Source organism: Ranitomeya imitator, chromosome 4, assembly GCF_032444005.1.
Source record: "Ranitomeya imitator isolate aRanImi1 chromosome 4, aRanImi1.pri, whole genome shotgun sequence".
NCBI lineage: Eukaryota > Metazoa > Chordata > Amphibia > Anura > Dendrobatidae > Ranitomeya > Ranitomeya imitator.
Window position 1 is genome coordinate 411,746,848 of NC_091285.1, and position 27,244 is coordinate 411,774,091.

Below are 27,244 nucleotides of genomic sequence, written 5' to 3' on the forward strand. Positions count from 1 at the left end.
TATGCTGAATCTATATGGTATCCAGGGTGTAAATTTATATACTACCCAAATACATGAACACCTTTTGAGTGAGCCCATATATCTGTTATTTCAGATCTGAGATACTCTGTTTAGGCATTTGTCCTGTGCATGGGTCCTGTGTACAGGTCTGCCTCTAATGACATATAGGTCATGTGCTAATAAAAACAGTGAAACATTGGTATATACACTAGAGGTATATTTTTTATGACCTCTGAGTGTTTATGAGCACAATACATCTGTGCCCTACTGTACCCCAAATTTTGATTTTTTGAATATTGCTTGGGTATCATTATTTATACTTTAAACATCATTTTTATCAAGCAATATACAGTGGGGCAAAAAAGTATTTAGTCAGTCAGCAATAGTGCAAGTTCCACCACTTAAAAAGATGAGAGGCGTCTGTAATTTACATCATAGGTAGACCTCAACAATGAGAGACAAACTGAGAAAAAAAAATCCAGAAAATCACATTGTCTGTTTTTTTAACATTTTATTTGCATATTATGGTGGAAAATAAGTATTTGGTCAGAAACAAACAATCAAGATTTCTGGCTCTGACAGACCTGTAACTTCTTCTTTAAGAGTCTCCTCTTTCCTCCACTCATTACCTGTAGTAATGGCACCTGTTTAAACTTGTTATCAGTATAAAAAGACACCTGTGCACACCCTCAAACAGTCTGACTCCAAACTCCACTATGGTGAAGACCAAAGAGCTGTCAAAGGACACCAGAAACAAAATTGTAGCCCTGCACCAGGCTGGGAAGACTGAATCTGCAATAGCCAACCAGCTTGGAGTGAAGAAATCAACAGTGGGAGCAATAATTAGAAAATGGAAGACATACAAGACCACTGATAATCTCCCTCGATCTGGGGCTCCACGCAAAATCCCACCCCGTGGGGTCAGAATGATCACAAGAACGGTGAGCAAAAATCCCAGAACCACGCGGGGGGACCTATTGAATGAACTGCAGAGAGCTAGGACCAATGTAACAAGGCCTACCATAAGTAACACACTACGCCACCATGGACTCAGATCCTGCAGTGCCAGACGTGTCCCACTGCTTCAGCCAGTACATGTCCGGGCCCGTCTGAAGTTTGCTAGAGAGCATTTGGATGATCCAGAGGAGTTTTGGGAGAATGTCCTATGGTCTGATGAGACGAAACTGGAACTGTTTGGTAGAAACACAACTTGTCGTGTTTGGAGGAAAAAGAATACTGAGTTGCATCCATCAAACACCATACCTACTGTAAAGCATGGTGGTGGAAACATCATGCTTTGGGGCTGTTTCTCTGCAAAGGGGCCAGGACGACTGATCCGGGTACATGAAAGAATGAATGGGGCCATGTATCGTGAGATTTTGAGTGCAAACCTCCTTCCATCAGCAAGGGCATTGAAGATGAAACGCGGCTGGGTCTTTCAACATGACAATGATCCAAAGCACACCGCCAGGGCAATGAAGGAGTGGCTTCGTAAGAAGCATTTCAAGGTCCTGGAGTGGCCTAGCCAGTCTCCAGATCTCAACCCTATAGAAAACTTTTGGAGGGAGTTGAAAGTCCGTGTTGCCAAGCGAAAAGCCAAAAACATCACTGCTCTAGAGGAGATCTGCATGGAGGAATGGGCCAACATACCAACAACAGTGTGTGGCAACCTTGTGAAGACTTACAGAAAACGTTTGACCTCTGTCATTGCCAACAAAGGATATATTACAAAGTATTGATGAAATTTTGTTTCTGACCAAATACTTATTTTCCACCATAATATGCAAATAAAATGTTAAAAAAACAGACAATGTGATTTTCTGGATTTTTTTTTTCTCAGTTTGTCTCCCATAGTTGAGGTCTACCTATGATGTAAATTACAGACGCCTCTCATCTTTTTAAGTGGTGGAACTTGCACTATTGCTGACTGACTAAATACTTTTTTGCCCCACTGTATATATTTCGGCTGACAGAGCCTTGGGGTACAAGCAACTTAGTGACTTCTACGCAACATCATTTTTCTGCTGCGTTGTTTTTAGTATATTTTGTATGTTTTGTTACACTTTTTTTCACTTTTTTTACACCTTTTTTTCACGTTTTTGGTTAGTGTGACCTTATTGGTCAATTTGTGTGTATGTCTGTGGGGTACCTGGGCGTGGGTAGTTGACAGGGCCTAATAGGGCAAGAAGGGACAGCCGACGTGGAGCGGGGGCGCCATATCGCAATTTAGGGTGCCAACCTCCGCTGCTAGGTAGGTGAAAGCTATTATAGGGCCACCTCATAGGGACTGTGTTAGGAATACAGGCGCTATTCCTCCCTGCAACTTTTTCTGACCTACCCAAACCCAGATGTTTGATGTTGGTAGCATACATTCTAGTATATTTATTGTTTATGAGAATTTTAGATATTACTAATAAAGTATTTTTTTAGGATATTGCGTTTTCTTTGGTTGTCTAATTGAGTATATCCTGATAGTATTCTAGTTGGTTGTTTTTTTGTTGTACAACAGCTGCAGAGGAAGTTTCCAGACATCTCTTAGCAACCAGTCTGTAAATAATGGATCACAGTACAGTGCGGGAAAATTAAGATCCCGGCCGTGACAGCGGGACAGAGTCTCAAAATCGGGACTGTACCGCTGGATCCGGGACGGTTGGGAGGTCTGCATTAAGGTGATGAATATGTGATCCACCCCTATGGGAGTTTTAAGAGAAGGTTTATTTCCAGAAACATTGTTTGCGTGCCTTGTTTTAGAGCTTATTCCATCAGTATGCCTAACAGAACAGACAGGTACTTTTTCTTCCCACAGTTTTTCAAAACCTTTTCAGTAAAAAAAAATCTCTCTTCAATGGTAAGTGCCCTTGACATCTTTTTTGTCGTCTTTTTGGATGTTCTTTCATCTTTGCTCAACAACTTTTTTTAAATTTGTGCTGATTAAACTAGTGAATGGTTTTCAAGAAAAAACGTATAACTGCTTCACGGCTTTACAAACATCAAGTGGTTAAAAGAAGCTGAAAAGACTGACTATATACACAGCCAGCCATTTTTTTTTATTGCAGTGCATATGTTCATTCCCTTAGTATTTATTTAGCGCTTTTTCAGAATGGAAATAGCTAAAAATGTAAGAATCTTTGAATTTGTGCCAATTCATCAAACATTTTGCATAAGCTTTGATGGAAAATTTGGTGCAAAGGGAAAGAAAGACAAGACAAAGAATAATTGAAAAAAACAACCCAAATGTTGATCAGGATCTCTGATTTGTTCAATAGTTCACCACCACCTAGTGTTTATTCTTTATTATTACATTAAAGTCGCCTCATTGATTTACTAAGAATTTTTCAAATTTGATTAATGTTGCTTTAAAGCAGCAATCTTTGCACTGAAAATCACTATTAAAAAATTGCAATTTCTTGTTTTACTAGTAAATAATTTTACCACCTCTTCAAATACTGAAAACCTCATGGTCTGTGCATTATTTTCTTTTGCCATAGTCTTTTTAAGAAGTACCACATAATGCCAAAATAATACAGTCATAGTATGTTCACTTAACATTAGACAGTATGAGCCATTCAGAATTCAAGGCTCTATAGAATGAAAATTCATGCCATGTGCCTGCCTTTTTTAACGTTCTTATATTTTCATGTATGATAAGGAGTTTTGTGTGATCTAAGACTCCCGAACATCTCAGCCTGTACGGTTCTGGGTTCCTCTTTTTCTTGAATGTTCATGGCACTTCGAGCAGTTTTAAGAGGAATCTTAGTATTTTCTGCAAAACAGTATGATTTCCAATAAACATCAGCTGGCACCTGTATCATTCCTTCTTTTTGCTCTGAAGAAGATTTACGTTACAACACAGATTTGAAGACAAAGTCTGAATCTGAAGGTACACAAGTTCTAGCTCTTTAAGTTGGAAGATAATAATTCGGTCCCGCTTCTCAGTTTAACTCTTGAAGAGATGCTTGGATGTCTTCTTTTATTATAGATCTGAGCTCTTCCAACACAGCCGCCTCTTCCTCCTCAATGACTTTCCTTGTACGTGGTTTACACAGAGGCTTTTGGTAAAATTCAGCCAGTTTCTTGAAGCAAATGGCACACTTTCTAACTTTGGGCCCAGTTTTTTGAACAGACAATCCTTACCCCTGCAAACAAATGTACCAAGATAAACTAACAGTTACGCTAACAAAATATTGTTAATTTGGCAGCAGATACCAAGATGTACAGTAAGTGTGCCCAAAGAGTAGATACTCACTTGACTCAGAGTGGGTATAGAAGAAGCCATCTTGTCCACCAATCCTCTGATGCAGCAGTCTCCTAGCTTAAATAGTAGATCCCCAGTAGGCTCATATTATGATGATTCTCTCTTGACATAGACTCCTTCTGGCTCCATTGTTTTGACAGAGGATGAAATTTTGTTTTTCTAGATCGAAGACCTGGAAGTCACAGGGTGATGGGGCCCGGGTGCTGAACACTTGATCCTCTGCACCTCTCCCTCACTTTCACTATGGAGCCAAGGAACACAAGGAGACACTGTCATGGAGTTGGCAATCACCACCAAGTAGTCTTCATACCGTGCAACCTATAGCTCCCCTGGAATGCAGTTGGCACAGCAGGACCAGGTAGGTCCAATTTGTGTAACCCCCCATGCAATCCCATTAAAGGAAAGGAGATGCGAATATGCAAAATTCCACTCTCAGTCTGCCTGGCTGGGAAAGGATAAGACCGTGCTAGACAGCCACAGGATCAACCATGTACAATGACATTGGGAAACAGTTGCTTAATCAGGAGGAACTCTCTACTGCATTCCAAGGAAAATAAGGGGTCTGTTATGCAGGCAATCCAGTAACACAGTGTGCAGTAATCAGAGCACATACAGTGATCTGACAATAACCCAAAAACAATAGAACGAGCTCTGAGACGTGGAATCTCTGTAGACCGCAATACCTGAACCTATCCTAAACACAACTAAAGGCAGCTGTGGATTGCGCCTGACACTACCTATGCAACTCGGCACAGCCTGAGGAACTGACTAGCCTGAAGATAGAAATGCAAGCCTGACTTGCCTCAGAGAAATACCCCAAAGGAAAAGGCAGCCCCCCACATATAATGACTGTTAGCAAGATGAAAAGACAAAACGTAGGGATGAAATAGATTCAGCAAAGTGAGGCCCGATATTCTAGATAGAGCGAGGATAGCAAAGAGAACTTTGCAGTCTACAAAAAACCCTAAAGCAAAAAACCACGCAAAGGGGGCAAAAAGACCCACCGTGCCGAACTAACGGCACGGCGGTGCACCCTTTGCGTCTCAGAGCTTCCAGCAAAAACGAATAGACAAGCTGGACAGAAAAAACAGCAACAAAAGCAAAGAAGCACTTATCTAAGCAGAGCAGCAGGCCACAGGAAAGATCCAGAAGCTCAGATCCAACACTGGAACATTGCCAAGGAGCAAGGAAGACAGAATCAGGTGGAGTTAAATAACAAGGCAGCCAACGAGCTCACCAGAACACCTGAGGGAGGAAGCCCAGAAGCTGCAGTACCACTTGTGACCACAGGAGTGAATTCAGCCACAGAATTCACAACAGGGGTCCATATGTGCTGCTTGCAATTGCATCAACATGCCATACATCCACACAACAGTTACAGCTAATATTTTCAGGATTGACTATATTTTGAAAATTTGCACAGATCTAGGTAATAAAATATAACAAATGCACACATCATGTGGTGATATGGATGTACGTGAGATGGCTGCAAGGATAGAAAATTGACTGGTGGAACGCTGGACCCTCACGGCTGGAGTGAATGCGGAATTATAAAGGAGTCTGTCACCCTCAAATCACTAATTAAACTATTCATACAGTTATGTAAAGTTCTTGTCTCCTATAAAAATCATACATGTTGTATAGATTTAAGTACTTTAGATACCAGAAAAAAAAATCAAACGAATGATGGGGTCTTGGTGCATGCTTGACATGGCCAATAGTTCAATGCATCCTCAATCTACATAATGAGCACTTTGTCATGACTTGACAGCACTCGACCAAGCGCTGCCTGAACTCAATAAGTTACTCTATAAGTCCACAGTGACACTGCAGAATGCCAGCTAAATTCAGTGTCAGTGTGCGTTCTCCTCCCTGGTCGCCACTTGGTACTGTACACCGAACATGGCTGGGCCCCTGCAATATAACTGCGAACGTGTAGAGTTCAGGCAGCATTTGCATGAGTTCTGTCAATCAAGTATAACAAAGCCAGGTAGGACAGGGTTACACTCTGTGACTAAGGGCGGCAACGCCAGAAACACGTCAAACCAGACTTTCCCATTCACCATCATGGATATTTTTTAAATATTCTTTTACTCAATATGGAATAAAGCATTGAAGATTTTATTCAATTCCACTGCATTCCGGATTTCTACCTTACAATACTTCCGCATATACTAGTCCCTGGGAAGGGGTTGGGGGCAAGATGCATCAATGGAGATGCCAAGAACTATCCCGTGGCCCCTGTTAATGTACACACAGACTGTGATTCCATGTCTCATGAAGTGGTACTGGTACAGATTGTGCAGACAGGGTGGCCACTGGCATTGGTTCAGACTGTGCGACCTCAGGATAGTAGACAGAACAGGTATAGGGGTGGGACACAGGTTAGTCAGAAACAGGAGCAGGATCAGACAAAGTGGACAAGGGGACCTAACAGCAGGCTAGCAAGTATTAACTAACTTTGCACTAACGTTACTCAGGCACCCTCCAACAGGTGAAGGTGCCTTAATAGTAAGTATCTCCCAGCTATTGGCTGAGAACATTTTAGGAGAGTGCTGGCTGTCTTTTTACGCCCTAAGCACGCTGTTGGGGGATCTGCCAGGCGTGCGCAGACCCTGGGGAGTGGGAGCAGTAAGTAGATGCGGAGGGGCAGTTGGGTGTTGTGAATTCCGCTCTTGGGCTCCCTCCAGTGGTTGTAAGTAGCATTTTTGTGAGTTCTGCTCTTGGGCTCCCTCCTGTGGTTTTGAGTGGTGTGGCTGCTTCTTGGATTTAGCTTCAGCAGCTGTTTTCACTGATCGTCTTTCTGGCTCGGCTATATTAGTCTGGCCTTATCCCTCATTCAATACCAGTTGTCAATTGTTCCTGCCTGGAGTCATTGCTCTTAGGATTTTCCTGACACTCTGACCAGTTCAGCAAAAGCTAAGTCCTTGCTTGTCCTTTTGCAGTTCACTTGTTGTGGACTTTGTTGTTCAGAACTTTCTATGTTTTGTTCATTTGTCCAGCTTATCAGTATGGATCTATTCAGCTAGGCTGGAAGCTCTGGGCAGCAGAGTTTGCCCTCCACACCTTTAGTCAGGTGTGGAGATTTTTGTATTCCTCTGCGGTGGACTTTTTCTAGTTTTTATTACTGACCGCACAGCGTTCTGTCCTGTACTATTTCTATCTAGCTAGAAGTGGCCTCCTGTGCTTAATCTTGTTTCATACTACGTATGTCATTTCCTTCTCCTTTCACAGTCATTACTTGTGGGGGGCTAATCTATCCTTTGGGGATTTTCTCTGAGGCAAGATAGTTTTCCTGCTCCTATCTTTAGGGGTAGTTAGCATTTAGGCTGTGACGAGATGCCTACGCAGAGTTAGGAGCATTCCACGGCTACTTCTAGTGTTGTGTCGAGCTTAGGGACTGCGGTCAGTATAGTTACCACCTGCTCAGAGCTAGTCGCATGTCGCTCCTTAATCACCAGACCATAACAGTTGGGGTGGTAAGTCACGTGTCTTTTCTGAGAGGGAGTGAGTGGAGGCATGCAAGGACACGGACGTTACACCGTGTTGTGTTCTGAATTGTCTATTTCTCATCTGTATTTTTATCTGTCTTCTGATTTGACTATCTATTGCAATCTTGGAGAGATCCAGATAGAACATAACAAATACATATACAGTTAGGTCCATATATATTTGGACAGAGACAACATTTTTCTAATTTTGGTTATAGACATTACCACAATGAATTTTAAACAAAACAATTCTGGTGCAGTTGAAGTTCAGACTTTCAGCTTTCATTTGAGGGTATCCACATGAAAATTGGATGAAGGGTTTAGGAGTTTCAGCTCCTTAACATGGGCCACCCTGTTTTAAAAGGGACCAAAAGTAATTAGACAGATTCAATAATTAAAAAAAAAATATTCATTTTTAGTACTTGGTTGAATACCCTTTGTTGGCAATGACTGCCTGAAGTCTTGAACTCATGGACATCACCAGATGCTGTGTTTCCTCCTTTTTGATGCTCTGCCAGGCCTTCATTACGGTGGTTTTCAGTTGCTGTTTGTTTGTGGGCCTTTCTGTCTGAAGTTTAGTCTTTAACAAGTGAAATGCATGCTCAATTGAGTTGAGATCAGATGACTGACTTGGCCATTCAAAAATATTCCACTTCTTTGCTTTAATAAACTCCTGGATTGCTTTGGCTTTATGTTTTGGGTCATTGTCCATCTGTAGTATGAAACGGCGACCAATCAGTTTGGCTGCATTTGGCTGGATCTGAGCACACAGTATGGCTCTGAATACCTCAGAATTCATTCAGCTGCTTCTGTCCTGTTTCACCTCATCAATAAACACTAGTGACCCAGTGCCACTGGCAGCCATGCATGCCCAAGCCAGCACACTGCCTCCGCCATGTTTTACAGATGATGTGGTATGCTTTTGATCGGGAGCTGTACCACGCCTTAGCCATGCTTTTCTCTTTCCATCATTCTAGTAGAGGTTGATCTTGGCTTCATCTGTCCAAAGAATGTTTTTCCAGAACTGTGCTGGCTTTTTTAGATGCTTTTTAGCAAAGTCCAGTCTAGCGTTTTTATTCTTGATGCTTTAGAGTGGCTTGCACCGTGCAGTGAACCCTCTGTATTTACTTTCATGCAGTCTTCTCTTTATGGTAGATTTGAATATTGATACGCCGACCTCCTGGAGAGTGTTGTTCACTTGGTTGGTTGTTGTGAAGGGGTTTCTCTTCACCATGGAGATAATTCTGCGATCATCCACCACTGTTGTCTTCCGTGGGCGCCCAGGTCTTTTTGCATTGATGAGTTCACCAGTGCTTTCTTTCTTTCTCAGGATGTACCAAACTGTAGATTTTGCCACTCCTAATATTGTAGCAATTTCTCGGAAGGGTTTTTTCTGTTTTCGCAGCGTAAGGATGGCTTGTTTCACCTGCATGGAGAGCTCCTTTGACCGCATGTTTACTTTACAGCAAAACCTTCCAAATGCAAGCACCACACCTCAAATCAACTCCAGTCCTTTTATCTGCTTAATTGAGAATGACATAGCGAAGGGATTGCCCACACCTGTCCATGAAATAGCCTTGGAGTCAATTGTCCAATTACTTTTGGTCCCTTTAAAAACAGGGTGGCACATGTTAAGGAGCTGAAACTCCTAAACCCTTCATCCAATTTTAATGTGGATACCCTCAAATGAAAGCTGAAAGTCTGATCTTCAACTGCATCTGAATTGTTTTGTTTAAAATTCATTGTGGTAATGTCTATAACCAAAATTAGAAAAATGTTGTCTCTGTCCAAATATATATGGACCTAACTGTATATATATATATATATATATGTATATATATACATATATATATGTGCACCGCCCTAGAGTCCTGGTTCATTGCAGTAATGTTGTTCTTCCACCAGGGGGGAGTGATGTTACGTCTGAAGGCAATGAAGGAGATCTGCTGTCCAGGTATCACAGCCACACACACACGCCAGTCCACCAGGGGGAGCTAAGGGTTCTATCTATTAGGCCACTCCTCACATAGGGTAAAACTGGAGGGTTGGTTAGGAAGTTAGTCAGTATCAGAAGGAGGAGAGGAGAGGAAAGTTCCTGGCTGGGGACCGATGAGGAAAGGTCTCCCGGTCGAGCAGGCTGGGGTAATCCCTGGTCAGATCCAGACTGAAGTCTGAGGAGGAAGGAAAGAAGGACACGGACCTGTGCCTGCAACCCATGCGGCAGCATCCTAAGAAAGGACAAGAAAGGAATTGTGCTGTAGTGAGTGAGAAAAGAAGTCAGCAGGAGTGAAACATCAGTGGGAGACCAGCTAGAATCAGGCTGCCTCCATCTGAAGCGCAGATCCGGTGGCCACAATACCGAGGGAGTAAAGAGCTCTATGCCGTTACTTCAGAGACTGGCAGGGCAGTTGATTTCAAATTGGCTGTCCGACCTTTATACCTAAGAAGACACAGTGGCAACTTGTGGGGGTCGGGCATCTCTAGTGTCCCTATAAACAAGCCTCAGGTCATCAGTCATACGGGTTTTGTCCTATCCGTACCATCTGGGGGACAAAGAGAGAAGTAGCAATAGTGAGGACCTTATGGTAGCTTATGCAAGTAGGGACCTCCTACGTTACTGTGCGCAAGGGGAAGGCTATTGAATTCCTCCTTGATAAGTGGACTCTGGATTTGCCTTCAGACCGGCCGGACTCTGTCTACCCTGTGGTCCCTACTCTGGACTGTGGAAGCTGAACCTTCAGTAAAAGGTAAAGAGACTGCAACCCTGTGTCCTCGTTATTCACTGCGACTCACACCATCCATTATCTACACTTTGGGAAGCCCTGGGGACATAATTCACCTGTGGGAAGGTATACCATCTAGCTGCCATAACATCACCCCAGCGGACCCCTAAGCAGCGTCGATCACCCTGACCGAATACCACAGGTGGCATCACGAACATTATCCCTTTAAAGACCTTTCCCCAATTTCCAACGGACGTTCCCCTAGGGCCACGGACAGGGTCAGGCCACTGTGACTTCCCATTCCCCGAACCGAGGGACCTGGTACCGAGTAACCCACAGCCCTTGGGGGCGATCCATATACACACTATGCAAACCTGGCACATGCGTTTTTAATTTCCAACCACTGACTTTTATAAGCTCAAAATTGTACTCACGGGATCAATGTTTTGCATATTAAAAAAAAAAAGCATCTCGATAAAAAAAATGGAAATTTTAATAAAGCTATTTATAAATTATCAGCTTTTACAATGAAAGAAGAAAAACAATTAACACTGTTCTCTAATATAATAATGTAAGTGTGATGGCTCCTTGTGCAGTGACAAATCAAACGTTCCCCTTTTACTACATAACTAGAGGTAACATTTAGGAATCTGGAAAGCAGAACCTAAAGGTGTGGCCATAGTTGTTCTCACCTACAACACTTTTTCTAAAACAGCTGAGCAGAGTTTTTAACAGGTGGGTTTTTGTTTGTTTTTGGTATTTTAGAGGAACTTTTTAATTAGTTACAGCATAGTGGTACGGACACAATTCTTAAAAGAGATATATCCAGCCCATAAACAGTCCAAAATACAAAAACTTAGCATATTTTATTTATTTATATTTACAAGTAAAAAGATACAAAAAATATTTTGGTAACAGCTTATTGTGTTCCGCATGTAAAAATATTGTAATCTTACAAAAGATTTTCAAGACAAAAAAGGGAGACTAAAATACTGCATTTATTTTCTTATTTTTAATTCGGATGCACATGGAAGCAGAAGGAGTTCTATCTAGTTTCCGTTATGTGTCTGATTTTTTCTAAAGGAAAAAAAGTCACTTGTCAATTACTAGAACCGCGACAATCATCTACACCCAACAGGGAATACTTTAAGTTTCATGTGTCTTTGACTTTTGTATAAAGTTTGGACAAAGGTTTGCCTTGATTTGTACCATTCAAAACTATCATGGTATAAGCATATTTGTTCTGTGCTACGATTAAACTATAGAGAGACCAATTCATCAAGACTGATGTAGTGCTGCAAAATAAAGGGTGCCAAACTCATTAAAGAGGACTTAACGCCACTTAATAAATTTGGTGCATCTTCAAAAGTGGCACATGCCTCCATGCACTGTTCAAAAATTCTCCTCTGTAGCATTTCTGGCATCAAAAACACTGGCACATTTAATGAATTTGGCTAGGGGTGGCCACTACTCTACTCTACATCTACTCCCCAGCAAAGCCGATTCAAAGTGACGTGAAAATGTCAAAAAGTAGCAACTCCGTGTTGTGCAAACAATTTTGGGACTTTTTCAAACTTTTATGCCACTTTTGCAGCATAAAAGCTTTGATGAATCGGCCCTAACACTTTCTGTATAGTCACATTCTTCTACTTTTATTTTTGTGACTCTAAACTCTTTTTAGGATAATTTTCTTCTTCAGGTTGAATGTAGTGTCTGAATGTTCATTAGTCCTACTAAACACCTGATCAAAATACTTAAATCCAACCTACGCGGCACACATGGAGAACTTCAGTAGGCAAGGGGGTGTTAGATGACATGACAAGGCTAGAGTTTTGTAGACAAAAGGGAAACTTCTAAAATATATATTAGATAGAATTTTACATGAAACCTTTGATATATTTTTTTACATACATTTACCTGGATACTTGTGGTTTGTTTTGTACAAATACAGAAGGTATTTTCCATCAAAAGTGCAAATGAAGATGTAAAACGAGTCTCATTATTACCAGTGGAGCAAAGTGTCACTGAAAGGCTTCTAAAGGCCCCCATACACATTAGACTAATGTAGACTGAACTCAGCAATTCTGGTGAAATTGTCCACCAGTCTATTATATATGGGGCTTCCTGAGATTTCCCAGACAGATGATGCCAGAGAAGAGAAGGATCCTTTAGTTCTTCCTGAATAAAGACGCCGCCAGAAGAGTCTGGCAGCTGCCCTTATGTATGGAGGCTTAAATTTTACCACAAGCACATAGTTATAGTTATATAGGTTTTAAAATCACCTAGGTCCATCAAGTTCAACCTTTCTCCACCAATTGTACATTTTGTCACTAATTTAACTATATATAGCATTCCTTATGCGGGCTTGCATGTCTTCCTTCTTCAGACTTTTGCCTTAAAGAAATAATTGCATTCTAATAAAAATGAAACAAATTGATATAAATTAAAGTAATCACACTGTAACAATGATTTTCTGTGATTTTACATGACTTATTGTATTTTTTAAAAGGGATAATATCTGTATGTAGCAAAATATATGAAAACTACAAAGCAAGCAGATAAAAATATTTTACAGCAGAACAATATCATAATAGGAAGGAATATAAGTGGATTTTGGTGGTCAACATTTATTTTCCATAGGAAAGTGAACTAACCAAACCAATAAAGATAATGGAGCAGTCACAGTACTGTACAATGGCGAGTAACTTGTCAGTTGGCGATGTTGAAGGGTTAATGTATGTAAGTATTACTCGATTTACAAAAATGCCTAAGAATTTATCTTATTAATTTACAAAAGAAGAATGGCATTACCGAGACATAAATAAAAAGGCAAGTAATTCTGCTCTCAAAGCCCACCATAGCTCCTGCTCCTCGTGAGTCATCTGCTTTGGACGAGCCTTCTTCATATTGCCTAGTGGGCCATATGGAATGAATAAAGGACACCTCCCGTGATCGAGTAGTCACGTTGGGACTTAATTATAAAGTATTATAAAAGAAAGTCCTTTTAGGCTTTTCATATTTTATGGTGGTCTATAAAATGTATAGTACCGTGGCACGTACCGTAAATGAAAGAATACATTGCTAAACTATACCACCATACCTGTCTCCAGTTTGCTAAGACATATCATAAACATTTCCATTAAACATGAATATGTCTTGTACTACTTCTTACTTCCAAACCTTTTTGAAAAAAAAAATCTAAGAAAAACTTTATTTTTCCCAGCTCCCAGGAAAAGTTTCATAAATATAAAACATCTCTTTAATTTCAGTCTATCTCCAAAGAAATCTACTAAGGTGGGCTTCAACAAAGAATGCTCTGTAAGGCACATAGGATCTAGAAAAAGTACGAAATATACTTTGTGCAGGAGAGGAACTTAAGGATTCCGGGCCCCAGTGTAAAATCTTAAATAAGGCCTCTCACCAATCACATGACATTTATAATACTGGTGTTGTCCTATGTGGCAGAGGCGTTTTAGGCCCTACTCAGGCTGGTACCAGGGCATGTGTATGACTGTTCCTTCTGCACCCCTTACTCATTTTGTGCAATATTCTGTATTCCAGAGGCTACTTCCAGATAAGAAGCTTAGTAGAAGTCTAGTGGGTACCATCACACTAAATTCCATTCCACTTGGGGAAACAATATACCATAGTTGCACTGTACATAATAAATAATTGTCCTGCAGAACATCTTCCATCAGATAACCCATACAAGTAAGTAGAAGAGTGCACTGCATAGCTGCTTTGTGAATGAACAGTAAAAAGGAATCTGTCCACATTGTCCTGATGTCTAATCCCTCTCATCCCAGATCATCTTATGTTCATAGCCTTAGATAAAAAGCCTTTAAAAAATTATTCCGGTTCAACGCTCATGTCATCTCCATCAATTGTCAATCAGCACAAAAGGATATAAAGGACCCAGCCTGCAACAAATATGCAGTATTAATTATTGTACATCGGCAAAATTTTTTGTAACATGTCTACTAGTGCCTAGAAATCAGAATCTGTATCCATTAGCTCTGCATCCATCAGGTTTGCCCTGGAATGCATTGGGGGAATCCCTGCTTTTTTAGTTTGAGTTCTGTCAGTATGGTGCCCGTTCCCCATATTATATGGGTGGGGATTTCCATTTGAATACTGAAATGTTCCATCACGCTTTGGTTGAGGGATGAAATGAACATTGCTCCGCTCATGAAGGGGAAACTCATCAACAGAATAGGGATGAGACATTAAATTAGTGTGAGCATATCTTCTATATCCATGGCGGTCATCTAGATTCTCAACATGATATTGACTACCCTGTAGAGGAGGCCATCTCCTGAACTCTCTGTATGATCCTGGAAGAACCTCTTCAATTTCTTGAGGTTCTCTAGACCTAGTCACTAGACCAGGTTTAGCAGGAAGCTTTGGAAGACGTGGCACAGCAGTTGATGTCCGAGGTGGATAGATGTCCATGCCCCTTGTTTCCTCTACTGGTCTGATCTCCTTCTTCCTTCTTCTTTTCTTCTTCTTAGTCTTCTTTTCTAGGCCATAAGGATTATCTCCTTCTACCAGCCACATGTTTTCTCTCTCTTCAGGAGGTACTAAAAAAAAACAAATGTTTAAAATCACCTTAAGAAGGATGAAATAAAACTTTTATGGATGGAAATACTAAAAAGTACGATTCACAAAGAAAAGTGATATACCCGTTCTCCGGGGTGGGACTATAGGCAGAGTCTTATCTTCTTGTTCTAAGCCAGAGAAACCAAGGAAAGACCTTCCCACAGGCCACCCCTAAGCAAAAACACGTCCCTCATCAAAGAGACAGAGAGAGACAGACTGTGCTTCAGGGTGGCCTGTGGGCATGTCTTTCCTTGGTTTCTCTGGCTTAGAGCAGGAATATAAGACTCTGCCTGCAGTCCAACCAAAGAGCATGGGCATTTCATTACATGAAAACTTCTAACACTGATTACATAAGAACCACAAGACCGATTTATTCAAGCTAGGTATCAATTTAATCAGTATAACAGTGCCATCCTAACAGTGTGTGTAGTTTACTTAAAGGGAACCTGTCACCCCGTTTTTTGAGATTGAGCTATAAATACTGTTAAATAGGGCCTGCGCTGTGTGTTACTATAGTGTATGTAGTGTACCCTGATTCCCCACCTATGCTGAGAAATACATTACCAAAGTCGCCGTTTTCGCCTGTCAATCAGGCTGGTCAGGTCGGGAGGGCGTGGTGACATCGCTGGTTCTTCCTCAGCTTTACGTTGGTGGCGTAGTGGCGTAGTGGTGAACAAGCAGCGCGCGATCTGCGCTGTAATCCCTTGCATCGGTGGGGGCGGCCATCTTCCTGGGGCCGCGCGTGCGCAGATCGAGTGCTCTGCTGCACGGGGCTTCAGGAAAATGGCCGCGGGATGCCGCGCGTGCGCATTAGAGATCGCGGCGGCCATTTTCCCAAAGCCGAGATGCAATCTCGGCTTTGGGAAAATGGCCGCCGCGATCTCTAATGCGCACGCGCGGCATCCCGCGGCCATTTTCCTGAAGCCCCGTGCAGCAGAGCACTCGATCTGCGCACGCGCGGCCCCAGGAAGATGGCCGCCCCCACCGATGCAAGGGATTACAGCGCAGATCGCGCGCTGCTTGTTCACCACTACGCCACCAACGTAAAGCTGAGGAAGAACCAGCGATGTCACCACGCCCTCCCGACCTGACCAGCCTGATTGACAGGCGAAAACGGCGACTTTGGTAAGTTATTTCTCAGCATAGGTGGGGAATCAGGGTACACTACATACACTATAGTAACGCACAGCGCAGGCCCTATTTAACAGTATTTATAGCTCAATCTCAAAAAACGGGGGTGACAGGTTCCCTTTAACAAAATCCTGGTGACAGGTTCACTTTAAGTTGTCATCTACAGTAAATCTGCACTTGCAGCATTACATGAAAGTGATTGCAATCACTTTCTTTATGGAAGACTGAAGGCCAAGATTAAAAGTGAGCAATGATTTAAAATAGGCCCCCAAAATCTAGACAATAATAATTCTGGGAAGATTATCAATCTTTCTGGCACATGTAGGAGCTACCAAATAGCGATAATGGAAAAAAAATCTAGAACAAGGGAGAGTTGTTTGTTACCTGGCGTTGCCACTGGAGTTACAGACACGTCCTGTGGTAAAATGGCTCCTCTCCTAGCCACCATCTTTGTGACATGCTGTGCCCATGCAGAAGACATGTCAGCTGATGGCTCATTGATATCAAAGTTCAAACCAGCTGAGGAATAAAGGAAAAAAAGCAGGATGTTAGTTTAAAAAAAGCCCCAAGGTTGCGAGATTTCAATTTTTCATTGCATGGCAAAAATAAAAAAAATATACATTTAACTAAAAAATCAGATATTTGATTTAAACAGATTATTTTCTGATAATGGCTTCCCTTCAAGACCAGACAGTTAACAAATTTTTAATGGCTACACATTTCTCATTTGCTAAACTGAAGAACATTTTTGGGGCCATATGCCATTTTTTTCTCTTTTTTTTTAACCCCCTTCCCGACCTTGGACATACCCAGTACAACATATTTGTTAAATTCCTACTGACCTTGGACATACTGGGTACGTCATGGCTAAAATACGCACCGTCATCGTATTAAGGTGCCCTGCTGTTTCTAACAGCAGGATAATTGTGCTCGTCGTCGTCTGAACAACCAATCACAGCGTTTTCAGTGTTTCAAGCAATACAATTGATTGAAACAATGATGTCCAGCCTATGATTGGTGCTGTAACAGTTCCGATCAAAGGCTGGAGCTTAGGGACGGCAGTGTCATCAGGACCAGCTTTGATTGCTCTAATTGGTGTGATCAGACGATGACACCGATCGCACCAATCAGAGTGCACAGAGGCCATATGACCTTAGTATGACCGCCCTGCATCTCCTCATTTTAGCTTTGGACATGTGCAGGGCAGTCATACTGTCGTGCTGTGCTTGGCCTTATTGTGCCAAACACATTTTTTCAAGCTTGTGCAATCACTGCTGGTGTTGTTGGTGCTGTTTAAGAAAGAAGACATTCCTGATTCTTCCCTGATCTATTCCTGATCTTTCCTAATTCACCCCAATCCCCCTTTACACCACTTTTCCCCCTCTCTCTCTAACCCCCTATGCAAACCCCTTCTGCCGCTGAGCGCTGATCAGTACTTGATAGCTCGATTTCTGGCAGTTTTTTGACAGCTGATCAATGACACAAATCACTGATCGACACTTGTGCTTGGTGTTTTCCAGGACTTTTTTCCCTGCCTATTTCCCTCCTTCCCTTTGCACCACCTCTGTGTGTGCGTCCTACACTCGCCGAGCTGCTAATCAAACGTACATCACCAATTGGTACCTGTGTTTGCTTTTGGCAAGGACATTTTTTTTGTTCCTGTCTATTGTTTTATCCCCTTTTTGCACCACATCCGTGCATGCATCCTACATTCATCAAGCGCTGGTTGTGGTGAAACAAATCACTGATCGGCCTCAGGTTGTAGGGTTTTTTTGTGTGTGACAAAATAAAACATAATAATTTAGTTAAGTTGATAAGACTAGATAATGGATAGTACAAATATACTACAGTAATAAATTTGCAAACAAATTTTTGGGGTCCATTTTCTCCTTTTACCCTTGTGAAAATAAAAAATTTGGAGCTAAATGAAAATGTTTGGCGAAAAAAATTGATTTTTTATTTTCACAGCTCAACTTTATAAATTTCTGTAAAGCACCTGGGGGTTCAAGGTGCTCACCACACATCTAGATAAGTTTCATGGGGTTCTAGTTTCCAAAATGGGGTCACATGTGGAGGGTTTCCACTGTTTAGGCACATCAATGACTCCCGTGTAGTCAGCTCTTGATTCCAGCCAAGTTCAAAAAGTCAAAGGGTGCTCCTTCCCTTCCGAGCCCTGCCATGCGCTCAAACAATAGATTTCCCCCACATATGGGGTATAAGCGTGCTCAGGAGAAATTGCACAACAAAGTTTGGGGTCCATTTTATCCTGTTACTCTTATGAACATACAAAAATGTGGTTCTAAATTAAACATTTTTTAAAAAAAAAATATTCATTTTTTTATTTCCACATTCCATTAATTCCTGTGAAGCACCTGATGGGTTATTGAACACATTTCACCAATATCATGAAGAACAAAATGTCACAAAAATACCATCTAAGAATCACTGGGATCCGTTGAAGCGTGAAAACCGTGAAAGTGAAAACAGGCTTGGGGGATAAAGGAGTTAAATACTAACATAACATAATTTACTTTCTCTCCTTGTAATCTTTAAAAGGATTGTCCACTACTAGGACACCCCCTTCTCAATCTGAATTTTTCCCCGAGTTAAACTAAAAACACTTATACTCACCTCTGGTGACGCTCCAGAGGTGTGACGCTTACGTACCCGGGTACACATGAGGTTTTTACATCACGTTAGTTCTGCGCCCAATCAACGCTGGTGTCACTGTTCCCTCCTTCAGGCAAATAAGTAATCAAGAGGAAGTCAGAGCTGTGGCTGGTTGCTCAGTTCCTCTTGATTACTTATATGTCTGAAGGCAGGCCCAGTGACGCAAACTCTGATTGGGCGCAGGGCTCGTGGGACATAGGAAGCTAGTGTGAGCCCCAGGAACGCGAGTGTCGACACCGCTAAAACGGCACCATCACTGGAGTCAAATATAAAGGTATGCGCACACAAACATATGACTCGGATGAGTGCTATGCCAATTTAGCATGAGAAAAAAAAAATCACAGCATGCTGCAAGTGGCTAGGCAAACCTCAGCAAAAGCACACATTCTGGTGTATGGGAGAATGCACAACACCAGACTACAGTGCAGTCTGACATCCGCAAACTCAGACAATGGAGAAATGAAGGTCTCCATCTTCTCCACACCTGTGCTGCAATTCTCTCATGTGAGGGAATCAGATCACAGAAAACGAACACTCGGCTCAAACTCTGTTCAGTGTGTCATTATGATGATCCGTCTGAGAAACAGCCCTTGTGTGACCCTGACCAAGGTGTTTTTATTTTAACCAGGGCAAACACTCAGATGGCGAAGGAGTTGTCCTAGTAGTGGACAATCCCTTTAATCAGTAGGTGAGGTTGAGATCTTTTGACTGACTTACATAAAACCATGTAAATGGTGTACTTACCAACTGGTCCTTCATGGGATACTGTATGCAGACTAAAGGAGAGCTCCTTCTCAGGGTTGTTAAGTAACTCCTTACGTTTTGAAAACGCCTTAGCAATCATCTTACTTTTCTTGATTCGCTTGGGTTCATCATCACTACGTCCCAAAATCCTGCCAAGCATTGTAATAAAAAATCTAAAGTATTCCAATCAAAAGCCTATACACATGTTACATGTGGTTATACTGCTTCATAAACCGCTTTATGTAATGTCCACAGACATGTTGATATGCATTATTGTTTGCTTTGATCAACTCCTTTTTATTAGATGAGACCATTAATGTAAAAAGCCAATAACAAGGACCTCCTGTGTGTTCAGCAGCAGCACCACCGGTGAAATGAAGGACTACATAATGCATTTAGGCTATTTGAGTATAAATATATGTGTATGTTTCAAAGATGAAATAAAATAGTAGGTACATAACTGTGGCATGGAAACCGACCCCCAAAACTTGTAATTTGTAAAAACAAAGATGAATGATATCTAACAAAACATTATATTCAGCACTACATTTGTACCCATTTTATAATTGCCATATAACCCAAGTACAGAGCTATTAGCAACAGAGTATGAATCAGACCATGTGATATTGCAATAAAACGGGAACACCCCATAGCTTTACCTGAAGGTGTTAGTAGGCATCAATGGCAACCTTCATTGTGCATACTGGTGAAGATACACTTAAAGTACCACTCCAGCGTTTTTTATCTTTTCCTGCACTGGAGCGGTGTCACTAAACTAAGTTCCCTGCTCCTACCCTCTGTGAGGCAGTGACCCCTGTTACAGCTAGGGGGCGCTGTTGGGCTCCCCAGAATGCGCACGGAGGAGTAGTGAGGTCATGTGGGGGTATTGCAGTCGCAGATGTAGCAGTGACCAATGTCACAGGTAGGGGTCGCTGTGTGCTCTCCCCAGGTTGTGCATGGAGACGTATGCAGTGACTGCAATGCAGGTTAAATGTAATAAATAAGGTTAGTCTTGGACATACTGTTTGTCCAAGACAGATTTAGGGAAAACCTGCTCTGGGTTTTGTGTTACGAAACTGACTGCAGTATGTTAGTGGTGCAGTCTGTTTCATTTCCAGTCCGGGTTTTCCATGTGGCAGGAAGCCACAGGTTTGTTTTGTTAAAAACCCTGCAGTAAAGGGTATGGGTGTGTCAGGGTCAGAGTCAGTGTCCAGTTGGTGTTTGGAGAAGGACAGAGCAAGAGGCTCTACAGAGCTTTGTCAGTGTGCAGTGACACAGGACAGAGCGGAGCCAAGCAGCCAGGGGAGCTGAGATGCCTGGCATCCACAGTTAACACAGCACTGCGGCCACCTACGGGAACTGGTCAGAGGAGGACCGGCGTGTTTAGAGGCCGCAAACCAATGGAGTTGTGAGTAAAAGCTGTGTGAGTAAAGAGACTCTGATACATCAGTGCAGGATAACCATGGAAACTAGTCAGAAGAAGACTGGCGTGTGTAGTGTCTGCAACTTGTAAAGCTGTACGTGTAAGAGACTTGGTCCCGGCGTGCGGTCGCCCAGGGAAACTGGACAAAGGGAAGTCTGGCCTGTTTAGGGACTGCAATCTAAAGCCGTGTACTATGTATTCTAATGGACTGGTGTGAAGTGAACACTGTGAATTGGACCTTTAAAGGGAACCTGTCACCCCGTTTTTTCAGTAGGAGATAAAAATACCGTTAAATAGGGCCTGAGCTGTGCTTTACAATGGGTATTTTTTGTCCCCTGATTCCCTATCTATGCTGCCGAAATACCTTACAAAAGTGGCCTTTTTCGCCTGTCAATCAGGCTGGTCAGGTCAGATTGGGCGTGGTCACAGCGCTGTTTCTTCCCCCACATCTTGCTTATGTTCCCGTTGGTGGCGTAGTGCTTCTCGCATGCGCAAGTGCCGAATGCACTGCGCAGCTGTAGAAAAAGAGCGCGCTCGCCGCTATTCAGCGGTTTCTCGGTGGGCGCGGCTATCTTCCTGAGGCCGCGCGTGCGCAGATGGAGTCTCCTGCTTCCCGGGGCTTCAGGAAAATGGCCACGGGATGCCGCGCGTGCGCAGATGGACATCGCGGCGGCCATTTTCCTGAAGCCGAGATTCGAACACTCGGCATTCGGCACTTGCGCATGTGAAAAGCACTACGCCACCAACGGGAACATAAGCAAGATGTGGGGGAAGAAACAGCGCTGTGACCACGCCCATCTGACCTGACCAGCCTGATTGACAGGCGAAAAAGGCCACTTTTGTAAGGTATTTCGGCAGCATAGGTAGGGAATCAGGGGACAAAAAATACCCTATTGTAAAGCACAGCTCAGGCCCTATTTAACGGTATTTTTATCTCCTACTGAAAAAACGGGGTGACAGGTTCCCTTTAATGTTGTGAAGAGAAACACATTAAAGAGACTTTTGTGTTGGAACTTTTTGGGTCACTGCCTCTTCACTGCGTATGGTGCTACTGCGGCCTTACGCCTCATACTTACCAGCTGTCTTCTTCTGTTGTCATAGTCGCTCTGTAAGGAGGTGGCGGGGAACCTCACGTGCCTCCTCTCTTCAGGACACTGTTCGCACGGTTACATGCGGCATCTCATGGTTTATTAATCTTTATACACTGTGATGTTTTGTAACTGTCATGTAATGTAATATTTATATAATGTGTCTGTCATATGCTGTGCATAGGATTAGGGTTAGAATAGGACCTTAGAAAATATGTAACTATAAGGGTTAGAATAGAGGGGGGCACATAAGTGATAGAGTATAGTGTAGAATAGAGAAGGACACAGGCAACACATGGGTTAACCTGATGGGAGGGGCAGCACAGAGCAGAGTACTTTTTAGTCAGGATACTTCCTGGTTCTGTTATAAGCCCTGGAGGCTTGCCCATGGGTAGGACGGGTGCACAGTGACAGGATTGAGGCTGTGGGGATAAAGTTGACTTATCAGTAAGGGACCCCAAGCTGAGGACGGTGTTGACGGGCACCAGTTAGAAGGATCATCCCTAAGCAGGATCCAGGGTGTAAGACCAGGGCAGGAGCCACAGTGAAAACGTTCCTGGCACCTCTTCCCATTGGAGCCGGACGAGGGGCTCATAAAGAGCTGGTGACAGGAAGGAAAAGGAGGGACACGGATTGTCCACAAGGCTGAGATTGCCGGGTAGGAGAAGCTACTGATAAAACAAAATGGGGTCTGTCAGGACGACAGGGACAGCGCAGGATGTCAAACTCTGCGTGAAAAGTGCTGCCTAAGAGTTGAAAATTCTGTTGCCTAGTAAAGTTATGTTGTTTGAATAAAATATCTCAGAGTCACAAATCTTCTCAGTCGGAGTGACGGGACCTGAGAATCTGGCAGTGACCGTAAGTTTTGTCACACACACCACAGAGAGGACTTGTTATTTTATCTGTGAGGCGTCAGGGTGTGGGAACCGTAATGCCAGTTGCCATGACTACCACCCTGGCCGCCTTAGGGTATGTGCACACATAGATGGAATCTCTGTGGATTTTTCCGCACCTGTTTTGAGAAATCCGCAGGTTTTACACCTGCGGATTCCTATTATGGAGCAGGTGTAAACCGCTGCGGAATTTGCACAAAGAATTGAGATGCTGGGGAATAAACAACGCTACGTTTCCATGCGTTTTTTTCAGCAGCATTTGCACTTCGGATTTTGTTTTCCATAGGTTTACATGGTACTGTAAACTCAGGGAAAACAGTTGCGAATCCGCAGCGTCAAAACTGCTGCATATCCGCAGCAAAATCCGCAACATGTGCACATACCTTTACAGTTCCGGTCAGTCTACAGCTGGTTGTGACCTGCTGGATCACTCCAGTGTTTGCTGGGCGATCTGGAACTCACAACTCAATGTAAGTCTATGAAACCTAGAATGAATCCAGAACAAGGCTGTCATAGACTTACATTGAGAGCTTGTGACCATTACCTCTGACTTCCCATCAGAAGTTGTCACAAGATGGTGGATCGGGACTGGAGTGAAGTCGGGAAGAACTGAAGACAGGGGGCTGTTGAGTATATTACTACGGTAAGAGAACTTACATTAGTGGCACCACTCCAGCACTGAAATAAGAAAAAATCCTGCTGGAGTGGTGCTTTAAAACCTGTTTCAGAGCCCATGTGTCCAATCTTACATTTACATCATTTTGAAAATATGAGAAATTGACATCTGAACGTGTTTCAGTAAACTTCTAATCTCACCTGCACCAGGCTCTCTTCCAAATAATTATTGTGGCTTTGGTCCACACCCATGTACTCATAGATATGCCAGTTCCAAACATGGCGAAGAGGTTAATCTTCTCTACAAGGAGGCTGGGCCTGTTCTTTATTTCACACTCTGGAATTGGCTTGTTGGTCTGAGCAGCAATAGTCACATTGGCTTCACATCTGAAAAATATACATATAAGCATATGAAAAGTTTCGTTAATGGATGTCATATGATGTCACCTATAAAGTGGCAAAATCCCAAATATATTATGAATTAACTCGCCAATTTCGGTACTTACAGGACATATTCACGGAAGCTCCGTTCCCACTCAGCTTGATTGAAAAAGTCATAGAAATGACAGCTAAATGTAATGAGCACAAAACCAAATGCCAGAAATCCAAATATTCCTATATTAAAAGAGATAAGGAAGTGCATTAGGCATGGGACAGTGCAGAGATATATCCAGTCATTCCACCACAATTATCGGGAGCTGCTAAATAGCATTCCCACGCATGACATTATCAGCTCCTGCTCAGATTGGTATCTATGAACTACATGATCTTCTATATACAGTTGAAACTAGAAGTTTACATACACTGTATAAAAAGACACATATGCAAGTTTTTCTCAATATCTGACATGAAATCAGAATAAACCTTTCCTGTTTTAGGTCAAATAGGAATACCATAATTATTAATATTTGCCAAATGCCAGAATAATGAGAGAGAGAATGTTTTAAGGAATTTTTATTACTTACTGCAAAGTCAAAAGGTTACATACATTTCACATTTGGTATCATTGTCATTAAACTGAATGACTTGAGTCAAAAGTTTGGGATATCCTTCCACAACCTTCGTACAATAGTTGGTCGGAATTTGGACCCATTCCTCCTAGCAAAACTGGTGTAACTGATCCAGGCTTGTAGGTTGCCTTGCTAGCACCTGAATTTTCAGCTTTTCCCATAAATTTTCAATTGGATTGAGATCAGGGCTTTATGATGGTCACTCCAAAACATTGACTTTGTTATTTTTAAGCCACTTTGTTACCATTTTGGCAGTATTCTTCGGGTCATTGTCCATTTGGAAGACCAATTTCCGCTCAAACTTTAACTTTTGTAACATCCCTGCCGGCATCACTGCATGGCTTCCCATCTCCCATCTTGCTCACCACTCCGGGCCATGCTGTGAGTTCTGTCCTCTGCCGGCTCCTTGCTGTGGGCCTCATGTCCTTGCCTGCTGCATACTTCCTGGCTATATGCTTAGGGCGGCGGCCCCGACACTCCCTGATTCTAATAGAGGCAGTGTGCACCTTCCTAAGGTGTCCCCAGCCAATTGCCAAGAGGCATCAGGTACTTATGGCATCTCCACCCATAGGGAGAGGCCTGAGGATTGTGGACCCATTGTGCAACGAACCAGACTACCCTGGAGGGCATGACTAAGCAGCTACTTAGGTGTTCACTGGAGCCTCTAGTGGTGAGGTCAAGCTTGTGCGGCAGGTAGCTGCCAGATACCCCTCCAGGGCGGTGTCTGGCTGTAGCAGCGGATCCCACTGAGGGACGAAACACTAGTGACAGGTGCGAGCAAGTAGGGACGAGCACAACTGGTACTCTGGTGGGCACGGCTGACACTCTGTCAGGCAGGCGAGCACAGCTGGCACTCTGGTGGGCACGGCTGACACTCTGGCGGGCACGGCTGGCACTCTGGCGGGCAGGTGGGCACAGCTGGCACTTTGGTAGGCAGGTGAGCACGGCTGCAAGAATCGGGACCGTAGCAAGTAGGGCAGGAACACAGGAAGGTACACAAGCAGGTAGGAACCAGTACAGACTGGAAGGACAGGGACTATAGGAATCAGTTCAGCCTAGAGGGATAAGGGACACAGGGTGCGGGGTGGGAGCGAAGCAAAGCCGCAGGATGTGGAGAGCCGGGCAGAGCCGCAGGAGGCGGGACGGGAGCAGAGCAGAGCCGCAGAATACGGTGAGTAGAGCAGAGCCGCAGGTTGCGGTAAGCAGAGCAGAACCGCAGGATGTGCGAGCTGAGCAGAGCAGAGCCGCAGGATGCAGCGATCAGAGCAGAGTTGCAGGTTGCAGCGAGCAAAGCAGAGCTGCAGGATGCGGCGAGCAGACTAGAACAGAGCCACAGGATGCGGTGAGCAGAGCAGAAGGAGTGGACACAAGGATACACACAGCTGAGTAGGGAAGGCAACAAACAAGGTTACAAACGGTTACAGGTATAGGACGAAGTTCAGACAAGGACAGGCACGGGAACAAGTTCAGGACAAAGGGTTCAGGTCTGGGTATACAGCCCCCAGGGTGGCAGAAACTAGACAAGAAGAGCACAGAAATGGGCCTGGGTATGCAGCCCCCAGAGAGGCAGAAAACAGGACACAAAGTGCACAGAAACGGGCCTGGATATGCAGCCCCCAGGGAGGCGGAAAACAGGACAGGACCTGGCAACTCAGTAGCAGAATACAGACTGAACTTGTTCTCGTGCCTGTCCTTGTCTGAACTTCGTCCTATACCTGTAACCGTTTGTAACTTTGTTTGTTGCCTTCCCCACTCAGCTGTGTGTATCCTTGTGTCCACTCCTTCTGCTGTGCTCACCACATCCTGCGGCTCTTTTCTGCCCTGCTCGCCGCAACCTGTAGTTCTGCTCTGCTCTGCTCACCGCATCCTGCGGCTCTGCGCTGCTCGCCACATCCTGCGGCTCTGCTCTGCTCCTGTCCTGCAACCTGCGGCTCTGCTCACCGCAACTTGTGGCTGTGCTCTACACTGCTCGCAGCAACCTGCGGCTCTGTTCTGCTCTGCTCGCTGCATCCTGCGGCTTTACTCTGCTCAGCTCGAAACATCCTGCGGTTCTGCTCTACTCATCGCATTCTGTGGCTTTGCTTCACTCCCATCCCGCACCCTGTGTTCCTTTATCCCTCTAGTCTGAACAGGTTCCTACCTGCTTGTGTACCTGCCTGTGTTCCTGCCCTACCCATTACGGTCCTGATTCTTGCCAGCTGTGCCCGTCTGCCTGCCAGAGTGCCAGCCGTGCCCGTCTGCTTGCCAGAGTGCCAGCCGTGCCCGTCTGCCTGCCTGCCAGCTGTGCCCGCCTGCCTGCTTGAGTGCCAGCTGTGCCCGCCGGAGCACCAGGCGTGCTCGTCCGTACTTGCTCGCACCTGTCACTAGTGTTTCGTCCCTCAGTGTCATCAGCTGCTACAGTCAGACACCGCCCTGGAGTGGTACCTGGCAACTACTTGTCGCACAAGCCTGACCTCACCACTAGAGGCTCCAGTGAACACCAAGGTAGTTGCTTAGTCACGCCCCTCTAGGGTAGTCTGGTTCGTGGCACAGTGGGGCCACAATCATTGCTCGCATCACCCAGTCAGGGCGCGAGCATTACAAACTTCCTGGCTGATGTCTT

The 27,244-nt window shown here is 43.7% G+C and overlaps 1 protein-coding gene across 1 annotated transcript in view; it reads right to left on the reverse strand.

Moving 5' to 3' along the window:
• Nucleotides 1–11,325: 11,325 nt before the first annotated feature.
• SMO (smoothened, frizzled class receptor) overlaps nucleotides 11,326–27,244 on the reverse strand; it is a 65,720-nt gene continuing 49,801 nt past the window's right edge. The window contains exons 8-12 of the mRNA XM_069765416.1: nucleotides 24,139–24,247; nucleotides 23,834–24,019; nucleotides 19,614–19,762; nucleotides 16,584–16,718; nucleotides 11,326–15,049 (exon numbers count right to left, since the gene is read on the reverse strand). Coding sequence (XP_069621517.1) covers nucleotides 14,457–15,049; nucleotides 16,584–16,718; nucleotides 19,614–19,762; nucleotides 23,834–24,019; nucleotides 24,139–24,247 — 1,172 coding nt within the window. The 3' untranslated portion in view covers nucleotides 11,326–14,456. The remainder of the gene's footprint in view (nucleotides 15,050–16,583; nucleotides 16,719–19,613; nucleotides 19,763–23,833; nucleotides 24,020–24,138; nucleotides 24,248–27,244) is intronic.